Source organism: Stylophora pistillata, chromosome 1 (assembly GCF_964205215.1).
Source record: "Stylophora pistillata chromosome 1, jaStyPist1.2, whole genome shotgun sequence".
Lineage (NCBI taxonomy): Eukaryota > Metazoa > Cnidaria > Anthozoa > Scleractinia > Pocilloporidae > Stylophora > Stylophora pistillata.
This window is the reverse complement of record NC_142519.1, coordinates 27,790,760-27,801,558: the sequence shown is the minus strand read 5'-3', so window position 1 is coordinate 27,801,558 and position 10,799 is coordinate 27,790,760. Positions and strand designations below refer to the sequence as shown.

Below are 10,799 nucleotides of genomic sequence, written 5' to 3'. Positions count from 1 at the left end.
CAGATTGTTTTGTATTTTGTGATACTTAACAAATGGTAAACACCACAGCGTACACTATTGAGTTATGGATGCACGCGGGAGGTTGCTAAGCACGAAAGAAGCGTAAGAGTCGCTCGAGGCGACAGCCGAGAGCGACTCTAGCTTCTTGAGTGCTTAGCAAACCTCCCAAGTGCATCCATAACTCAATAGTGTACGCTGTGGTGTTTACCATTTGTTTTATAACATAACATTGATACATTGTAGCTAAAGAGTTCCCGTTTATTTAACAAATCTTACGCGACCAGAAAAAACAAGCGCGCGCGGAAAAATAGTCTTTGCATTTGCTCACGTCAGCAGCGTACACCCATGGGCAAATGGGGAACGCTAAATTGACCAATCAGAGCGCGCGCTTTACTTTGGTTATGTTATAAAGCTCTCTGGGGTTTTTTGTGTTTGATGATTCCTCACAACTTCAAAAATTTTTTTTAAGATCTTAATCTGAAAGGGTATTTTGTGCAGTCGATCCTTTGCACACGTTTCTCGTAGCTGACACTCAGCAGACCAAGATGCTTCCAAATTAATTTTCTTTGTACTTGGAAGCTCAAAATACAAGTTTCACACAGTCCGCTGCAGCATCTGTTACAGCTAAAAAGTATTGGCGAGCACTGCAAACAATCTCTACCCCTATAATTGTTTAAAGCGCGAACGCTTTACACTACTTTGTAAAACCAAAGGCTGAATTGGATTTTGTAAAAGTGACATTGCGGTGACCCCTATAAAAAATTACCCCTTTGAGATATGGGATACAGACGGATGGCTGTCTCGATGTTTGTATCAGGGAGGTTCAACCGTAGCGCACGTGTTGTATACTAAAGAGTGGGATTTTCAGAGCGCAGTTTAGCATTGCTAAAAACTTTTGCCGCATATTTACTAAAAAAGTGGTGAGTTTTGGTGTCTTCAGCACTTAAACCTTTGGAGTGATAAACATCTAATTTCTCCTTACAGTATCACCCCTGAATCGAACACTACGGTCAGGAGAATAAAAAAAATTGATCGCAAATTGAAGAATCTCTTGATCGTTCGAAAAGTTCTCTGTAGGAAATGTGCAGGGAACAGTATTCTGTGGTAACCTAGGGTGTAAAGGGTTAAAGACGCCGAAATTTGTAACCATTTCTGGCGTATTGTTCGTGCTAAAATCTTTCAAACAACTGTAGCGCACTGACTAAGCTACAAAATGTCGCAAGCTAAAAATTGAAATCGACAAAGTTGTAGATACGATCGGAATTTATTTCAACTTAATCGTACTTTTCATTAAAAAAATAATTCACACCCTACCATAAATATCTTGAAAGTGAAAAAAAAAAAAAAAAAAAGAGAGAAGTTCAAAGTATATATAAGGATAAGAACGACCACATTTTCCTTCTAAAAACACATCACGTTACATTAGTCAACTTGGCAAGTCCTCGCACGACGCTTAATAAACACGGTTCAAACGGCGCCGTGCAATGTTTAATAGGCACACTTCAAACGCCACGCCACTTATGCACCGAACCTGTCTGGTGGAATAGAAACGACATCAAAGGGACCTATAGATCAGTTTGATTTAGCAGTTAAAAACTAAAGCGTCCAAAAGTTAAGTTATACAGCGAACTTCTCACGCCTCCAGTTTCAAACTGAAATATCGAGAGAGCCATATTTCCCTCTTTTGTTTCTTGGCTAACTATAAGTAACAAAAACCAACTACATTTGGTTGGCAGAAGATCGGCGCGGTGTTTAAAACGAGCTTTCCTGTTGAATTGCGCAGCGTAAATGAATAAAAATTATTCGATTCGGTTTTCGCATATTCCTGAGCTGCACTCATAAAGACAAGAGCGCATACAACTATTGTCTGTAGGTATGACGTCACTTTTACAGAAATAAAATCTATTGTCTGTAAGTACGGGGTAAGAAAATGTATAACAATATCCTTTAACAGACAAACTTCTGTAGTATACAGGCCACAGGATAAGCCCTGTTAACTTCACCCTTTAACCTCCGAAATCTGATTATTAATTCTCTCCTTTAGCTGGTAAACATTTCCCTCTAAATGAGATACGAGAATTTGGCGTGAGAACTGGATAACAACTTCTACCTGTTAAGTTTGAGTATTTTCATCATTTGATTGCTGGGTAATGCGTAGATATCAGAGCAAGAAGTTACTTGTTAATCAATTGTGGGAGTCAAAGGGTTAAGTTAATTGAACAATGTAATATGTTGCTGAGCATAAGCAACAAATACTGATAAGGAAGTAGAACTGCAACCATTACCCCACTGGAGTAATGGCTAACTACAGCACGATGGTGGTGCATCATTAACGAAAAATTCGGTGGGTTGCAGCTTCAAAAAAAGGATTTGTGAGTTTTTTTTTTTTTTTACAGTGTTTCTAAGTTAATCATTTGCAGTATGAAGAGAGGTAACTCTACAGGCAAGTTGCCTTACTGTTACTCTTTTCGCGACCTATCCCAAGAGATTACGTATTCCTGTTTTGATTGCTTCTGATCATGGTCATTTATAAATATCACAAACATTCAAAGCACTCGACAATTAATCTATCAACTAATTATGAACGGGCAAACTTTCATACCGGATAGGGCGCTTCTCGATTGAGTTTCATCAAAAATCGCCTGTACGATCACAGAAGACACTGGACACAAGCGAAAGTGAAATCAATGAGAGATCAACGTAATCTCACGTAATTGGTTGAGAGGATGGGTTATTTAGACCAATCAGAGGACTAAATAAAACAAATGCAAGATAACCCGGGATTAGTTTTGACGATCAATTCGCTGAAAACCGGTTGCACTTGAGGGAAGCTAATGCAACACAAGGCGCATAGTTTTTGTTCCCCAACTCACATTGATTTGTCCTGTGCGTCGTGGAGGTTTAAAATATTAGTAATCGGGAGCAGTTCTCCCTTCTCATCTCGGTACTTTTCCTCAAATTTCCTAATGTCACTGCCGCATTCGTATTTGAAAATATCCACAATCTTATTCCAGCGCGAGATCTTGCTCCTTTGGCTGGCCTTCTGAGCTGGGGACCACTGGCACAGCGGTGGCATATCTCCCAGGCCGTTCTCCCAAAGATAAATTACGTCCAGCGCATTCACCTTCTTCGGTAGGATAAAATCCGAACCCTTTTTCGGAGAAGATCCATCATCTTCTAGAATTTCTGAGTCACTACCTATTACTTTATCGTGCTCTTGGTCTTGTGACTCGACATTGGGTTCGTCAGCTTCGTCCTTTGGCGTTATTCCAGAACTATTTAGAGCAGAAACATAATTTTTTGGCAAATATGATGGAGGCTCGTTTTCTAAATCGTATTTGGACAATATGGCGGAAATAGGCAGCAATTCACCTTTCGCGTTGCAAAATCTCTCTTCAAACTTTTCCCAACTCCCGCCGCAATCCTTTCGGAAGATGTCAACGATTTTCTTCCAGCGAAAGAGTTTTGTTTCATGTCCTACTTTGTGGATTTTCGGCCATTTGCTAACCGGTGGGAAAAGTTCGCAGCCTTCCTCCCATAGCTGTACTACATCCTTCGCAGTGACCTTGCGTGGGAGTTGATAAATCTCACTCTCAGTCCCTTCTCCAGTTTTCTGACCAGGAGGCGCACCGGCGAAAGAACTGGATAGGCTTGACGGTGACTCCCAAGCATCAAACATGGCAACAATCGTAGTGACAGGATAAAGCTCACCGCGCTCGTCCGAAAATTTTGATTCAAACAAACTCAGGTCTCCTTTGCAGTGATATTTGTAAATGTCATATATTTTAGTCCACCGCGAAAACTTGCTGCGCTGTCCTGCCTTCTGTGCGGGCGTCCACTTATGAAGGGGCGGTAGGTCACCGTAACCAGTCTCCCACAGCTTGATGATATCCTTGGCAGTGACTTTGCGGGGTAAAATATGACTGCTACCTTCACCAGAGCTCGAAGATTCAATCTTAACACCAGCTGCGCCATTCGATGGGGCAGCACTGGGTGACAATTCTCCTGTTGCAGTTTCATCTTGGTCTTCAGCTGTTGCACTTAATCGGCTTCGAGCTTCGGGGATGTCAAAAATAGGTCCCGTAGTTGCGTTTTCCGCATCGTACTTTGCAATGATCGATGAAATAGCCAGAAGATGCCCGCGGTCATTTGAGTACTTAGCATAGAAGCTGTCCCAGTTCCTGTTGCAGTCCTTGTTAAAGATTTCAGCAATTTTACGCCACCGGAATATTTTGGTCTCTTGACCGATTTTCTGAGCACGTGACCATTGACAAACCGGAGGGAATTCCTCGCTGCCCTCCTCCCAGAGGCGAACAATATCATTTGGCGTTACCTTCCTCGGGAGAAAGTAACGAACTTCAGCTGATGGTTGTGCTAAGCTGCTGTCCACACCTTCTACTTTCGTGGGTTCTCTGTTGACATCAGTACCTTCGGAATCTTCCAATTCAGAATCCAGAGATATCCGTATCTCGTTCTTGAAATCCTCATCCACATCTTGAGTGTCAACTCTCTCTTTGCCAAAAGCAGCTACTCCCTCGAGGTCGGAATTGTTTTTACCAAGAAAAGCCGGAGTCTGCTGAGTTTCGTACAACGACAGGATGGTTGTCACCGGCAGAATTTCACCTTTGTTGTCCGAGAAACTCTCTTCGAATTTCTTCATGTCGCCATGATAATGAAGCTTGAAAATATCCACGAGCTTCTTCCACCGAGAAATTTTGCTCTGTTGCTTTAGTTTCTGTGTGGGAGTCCAGTCTTTCAGGGGTGGAAACTCTTCACAGCCATGCTCCCAAAGGTTGAGTACTTCCTTAGCAGACACCCTTCTTGGAAGCTCATAGCTACGCAGACCACTCCTGTGAGGCTGTTGTGAGTTGGAGAATAAAGTCTTTCCGCTTACGAAGGGAACGTTGGGTATTGGAGGTGTTTGTGGAGTCTCTGTCTTTGTAGTGGTATCGTTGGAGGTTTCCTGAGTAGCCGGTGCCAACCTTTGGATGAATGGTCCCCCACTCGCAAGTAGATGGTTTTGGGCTTCCACAAGGTCAGACAATTTCTTGTAAGATTCCTCCAAGGCGAGATTTCGGTTTTGAAGGACCTTGACCTATAGCGATGAAAAATAACAATTCAATAAACCCATTCGGACAAAGAAGGATGCGTTGCACTAACATCTGCGATTCTGGTTACACTGAACAGCTCTAATAGACGGTATCAGTGGGGGAAACACACAGGAGTGTCTGTATCTATAGCTGCTCCCCAAAGTGAATGCCCAAATAATGAGTTAGTATGGTTGGTTTGAAAAAGGAAAAGTTGTCAAGGGTACCAAATGTTGGGCTCTCCACTTGACTGGTAAATTTTCTTATGCTAACTTTAAAGAGGTCTCAACTTTATTAGGAGCTGTGGGCTTGTATAGAAGACACTCTGATAGGGGACAAGTCATTGTGTCAGGCTGCCAAGCTCTGTTACACTGACAGTTTGGCTTTAGTGATAGGGACAATATCTGTGGAAACCTTTGTCCGTGCTACAACTTTTTTTTGCTGCAATCAGTGGAGAAAATTCAAGTTTATAGGTCCTGATGCAATTGGATAACACTACATATTAAATGAGGCTGGGAATTGTATTGGTTGGTGTTGCAACACCCCACTGAGAAAAAGTAAAGGTGGGCATAGGAGTGGCTGGTATCAAACTTTTAGTAATCAGGAAAAGCTCCAGATGAATGGTCCGGTGAATTGACAAAAAATTTCAACATAGACATTCCTCAGATGAACTGTGCCAAACAGATGTCCTGGGGTAAGCATTTGGAAAAAAAGAATTTGTGAATTGTGAGCCACATTGTTGCTTTGACTAAGCTCCTGCTGTATAACAAAACTGTTCTACTGTACAACAAAAAACAAAAGAGCTTTTCAATTTGGCTCATAATTCAAAACTATAAGGTACTCATTAAATTTTCCAGTGGTGGCTACTACCACATGCACCAAATTAAGCTTTATTTACCTCACTTTTTAAACTCATTACCTGCTGCTCAAGTTCTTCAAGTTTCTTTTGAAACTGCGAGTGGATCTGTTCACTGGTCACTTCCTGAGGAGGTGCTACATTGGGTGTTGGCATCAAACCAAGAGCTATCTGTGGCATTGGCACAGGACTACCACCATTAGAAGCTACTTGAACATCATTTAATGGGTCTTAAATTAGACAAAATATAACTTACATGTGCAGCAGTACGTTTTAAAGTGATATGATGCAAAAAGATGTAATGATTTACTACTATCAAACACTTTCTGTAGACACACACAATCCAAATGAAATGATTTAAGAAAAGATCAGAAGACTAAAAGTTTTACTAAGCAAAATTTAACCTGTGTTTGCAGTAGTTACCTCACCAATAGGGGTGGAGAGTCATGCACAAGTCTACTTTTATGTACTGTACTTATGCTTACTTCATGAAAGTCATTTAAGAAGAGCCCTAAAAACAGCTACAACAAGACTTGTTCCAAGATTACCTTCCAATGCTTGTGTTACTTCACTGCTTGGATCATTGAGGGTTAACTGCTGATAAACAGGCTCTGTTTGAGGATGAATAAGATCTTGTACTGGTCCTGTATCTGGAAGCCTGAAAGGATTCTCCTCTGGAAGCTCAGAAAAGATCTGCACAGCCATAGCATCAATATCTGGCTTGATCTCATCAGTGATGAATTTGACCCCTGAATCAAGGTCACCCTTTGTAATTTTTCTGCTTTCTTCATTCTGTTCAAGTTTTCTTGAAAACCAGAAAAGTGTGTCACAAAACGAGACATTCATTCATAGCCTGTTTGAGGCATTCACTTACTAGTAAAGTGGAGTGTAATTATAGTAAATTCGTGTGATAGTATGTGCCACCTATGACCCAAACCTCCTTCCATTACAACACCTAACCCATACCTCCCACTGTTTTGCTCTGCTGCCTCTATCTCATCATTTACTATTTTGCTCTGTTCACCCCCAAGATCTCATGAGTAATTCTCCTCACTGTCTGCTGTACAATTGTTATGATGTAGTTTGGAGAATTTGGCATTGGATCGACTGATGATCCCCTTATTTTACATTTTTCTGTCTTCTCTTCACTTTTCTGATTGATATTATATTGAGGTTGCAAGGAGTAATTCTGTCTTGGTCACTCATGGAAATGAAAGGGTTAACTACTGGTAATGAACCACCTGGAACAGGCTATTTATTCATTGATAGTGTAACAAAATTAAAAATCTCCCTAATTTTTTTCCACCTAGTCCTGAACATTGTTAAAGGTATTCTTGAACCTTAAAATGTCCTTTTTCAGTCCTTTCACTCCCAAAATCCAAATCCAAATTTCCCACATTATTATACATTGTAGTCACTATCTGTCTTCTCATTGGCTAAATGCCTACAGTTAATTCTGGAAAACAGCACAACCTACAGATTATTCACTAATCTGTACCTACAGATTAGTGAATGATCTGTAGGTTGCACATGCAATGCATGATTTCTGGGGAAGCAATGTCAAGTTCATGGACAGTGAAGTAAGAATGGCTTCTCGATTCGCTTTATCGACCCAGCAAGAAATTGAGAAATCACTCGAAGATAAAGATTCGGAAAATACTAAAAGATCTACAGTTTTTTTCAATGATACTTTCCTTAGAAATGCATTTAACTTTTCTACACTTGATTGTTTTATAAAAATGGTGAAAATTTGTTTACCACACAGTTGTACATTTTTAAGTGTTCGAAAATAACCTGTGTTTGCTGTGAGAATGTGTTTGGTGTTATTTTCTTTAAAACAATGTATAATAAAACAATTATTGGATTCAGTTTTTATGATATCCAGAATAATCAAGGTCTCGGTTAGTGTTAGCATCCTCAGCCTTCGGCTCCGGCTGATAACACTCACCTTGACCTTGATTATTCCGGATATCAGAAAAACCTCATCCAATAATTGTTTATTGTCTGCCGTAGATTTCTTTGAATTTTACTTCTTAAAGTTTGATATTACTGGCATATAACATTATTGTTTGGTTATAAATCTACTACCTGTAGTTGTTCAAAACTTAACAAGAAAAGCTCAAGTTTGATTGAATATTGTTACAAAAAGGTCACACTACATGCTATTCACTAGGGCCACTATCTACAGTATCATGGAATAAACAGTGAGTAACACAGCTAATCAGATTGTAGAATGCAACTTAATATTTATAGCATCCATTATTCTATGCTGAGTACTGTAGTTTCTTCTTCTTCTCTTTTCTTGCCTTTCATTTAACCGTTTCCTTCATTTAGAGCAAATGTTTTGAAGCCTAAATTGACTTAAATAAATTAACTACATTAAGGGGCCAATTTAAACATCTGACAACACAAAGTATCAAAGTTTACTGCCAAAATTGTTTAAACAGTTCATCTTACATGCTCTAAAATTGATAGCCCTATGGAAGATTGAATAAAACCCCTTAACTCCCAAGATTTGATTGTTAATTCTCCCCTCTAGCTGCTACACATCTCCTTGTAAATTGGTTATGAGAATTTGGTGTTAGATCAAGATAACAACTTCTACCTGATAAGTTTGAGTATTCTTATAACCTCTTTCTTTGATGGTAGGATATTAGAAGGAGAGGTAACATGTTAATCACTTTTGGGAGTAAAATGGTGAAAAAAAGGTTTTTCCTGACTTCTACCAGACATGATTGTTTTCTTGTATTGATGTATAGATCCAGAGGTCCAAAATCTTATTCAAAGTGATATTTTTCAGGGGTGGATCTAGGGGGAGGGTGCAGGGGGTGTGCACCCCCCCCCCTGAGATGACCTGCAGCTTTCTAATACAAGTGGTATTCTGCTATTACAATCTTTTTTATGTCCGGTCACCAGTCAGTTACACCATTCTTTAGTGGTGCACCCCCTCCTCAAAAAAAATCCTGGATCCACCCCTGTTTTCGTCTACCTCTCTGTAGAAAGAGCTTCTGCACTGCACCTGAAGAAGGCTGGTTTGGCCGGCCGAAATATAGTGCTCCGTCTTAAAATTTACTTGTCTACGTTGTATCGGTCTTGCCTCTATATTTATATATCATATTCTGCAAAGAACTTTCAATTACTTCTACTGTACAGCTGTGGGATTAATATTAATAAGAGTTTCTCAGTACCTTTTAAAACTTCTGTGTTCACCTGGCACAATCAGAAAGTCACCTTCATCCTTCCAAAGAAAAAACAAAACAAAACAAAATGAAAAAAACAAAAAACAAAAAAAAAAAACAGAACAATTATAAAAAGTGTTTATTTCAGCTGTTCATCAAAAACTGTTAAATTTTATGTGTTGACCAATTTGAAGCCTCAACATTCCCCTTCCCCTGAGCAACCCATGGGCATTTAACTGTCATCCTTGCCTGTTTTATTTTAATTTGGATATATCAACAAAGTTGAAATGGTAAATTGGCCACCATAACGATTACAAAAGCTGACGTTTCGAGCGTTAGCCCTTCGTCTATTCGCTCCGACGAAGGGCTAATGCTCGAAATGTCAGCTTTTGTAATCGTTACGGTGGCCAATTTACCATTTCAACTTTGTTGATATATTCAAATTATTTCGTTACTCCCACCGACGCAGCCCCAAACAGTTTCTTTCGAAACTATCTGCCTTTATTCATGTTTTATTTTAAGATGGGGATGGATGTGTTTAAGGTAAACAGTCCACTTTGCAAGTGAATGGCTCTCAAAAAAATGGTCTACAAGATATATACTGTAGGTATTAAAGGTTGGTCAATGCCTAGAAAGTCACAGTATGGGTCAGGCAATTTAAAACAATTTTTTGCGTGGGTGGGGGGGGGGGGGAGGGCAGGAATTTGAACAACTGCATTAGTCTGAATGAAGATGGTGAAAAAAAAAAAGAGGTATTAAATAAGTTTCAAACAGCACTGCTATTTAATAGATGGAAAAAGTTGAAAATGACACCAACACTGTGCTTTTCTTCCACCAATTCTAGTTTGAATTTGAATTAGGAGAGTTGGTTTTACTAGATACACAAAACACAACAGTGATAACTCAACCTGCATAACATTCTGATCTAAAACAATAGCTCAGCAACAGCAGTTATAGGGAACCATTTTCTGGGGACATTTCCTCCATAAGCCCTACAGTGTTCATTACGGGGCTTCCTTTCCTTAGCAACAACCAAAATGTCACGCAATGCCAGTAAAAATTCGGAGTCACGCTAAAACGCTTACCGTTTAGATTTATTTATCTGATTTGGGGACAAAATCGAAAATCAAGTCGCCTTGTAAGTTTCAATACAGCAACATCGATTGTTCAATTGATTCAATAGCTTTGTCAATGATTACTGGAAATCAGAATTGAAGAACTTAGGGTGATTCCTCAGAACTTAGAGCTCTTCACGAAGGAAGCTAGCTGGAAATTTTAACTTGTAGAACGGAAGATTCAACATTTATCAAACACAACCGCAAGAGTTGTACTATACTATGCACTTACCAGTCCCGATTCATGAATGCCATGTGCACCATCAGCAATCTTGGAAATTATCGAATGTAGATTTTCTTCTCTCCTTCCAAGGTAACAGATTTTAAATAGAGTTACAAGTTACAAACGACTCGCAAACACTAATCAATAAGCGAACAATAATCGGAAAATCAGAACTAATCGTATGAATCACGGTCCAAAGAAACGACTTATAACTTGTTTGGTCATTGCACAGATTACTTACTCTGAGCGAGCATCCTGGGAACTTTCCATTTTCTCGTTTTTAGTGAGAGAAGACAAGTTGAAATGTGAGAATGAAAGAAAAGAAAGGGCGTTGTTAGC

At 39.6% G+C, this 10,799-nt stretch overlaps 1 protein-coding gene across 1 annotated transcript; it reads right to left on the bottom strand.

Moving 5' to 3' along the window:
- Positions 1-1,245: 1,245 nt before the first annotated feature.
- LOC111322728 (uncharacterized) lies at positions 1,246-10,791 on the bottom strand. The gene is made up of 6 exons (XM_022925888.2): positions 10,702-10,791; positions 10,470-10,542; positions 9,132-9,181; positions 6,492-6,748; positions 6,007-6,173; positions 1,246-5,095 (listed from the first exon to the last, which is right to left on the bottom strand). The coding sequence occupies exons 1-6, from the start codon at positions 10,728-10,730 to the stop codon at positions 2,870-2,872; spliced, it is 2,802 nt and encodes a 933-aa protein (XP_022781623.2). The 5' UTR covers positions 10,731-10,791; the 3' UTR covers positions 1,246-2,869.
- Positions 10,792-10,799: the final 8 nt, after the last annotated feature.

What these genes read in the sequence shown, in the direction of transcription:
- LOC111322728 (XM_022925888.2), bottom strand. Translation starts at nt 10,730, where the DNA reads ATGGAAAGTTCCCAGGATGCTCGCTCAGA. An exon ending in GAACACAGAAGTTTTAAAAG is followed by an intron (nt 6,749 to 9,131) that starts GTACTGAGAAAC and finishes CTGGTTTTCAAG; the next exon opens with AAAACTTGAACAGAATGAAG. An exon ending in AGTAACACAAGCATTGGAAG is followed by an intron (nt 6,174 to 6,491) that starts GTAATCTTGGAA and finishes GTCTAATTTAAG; the next exon opens with ACCCATTAAATGATGTTCAA.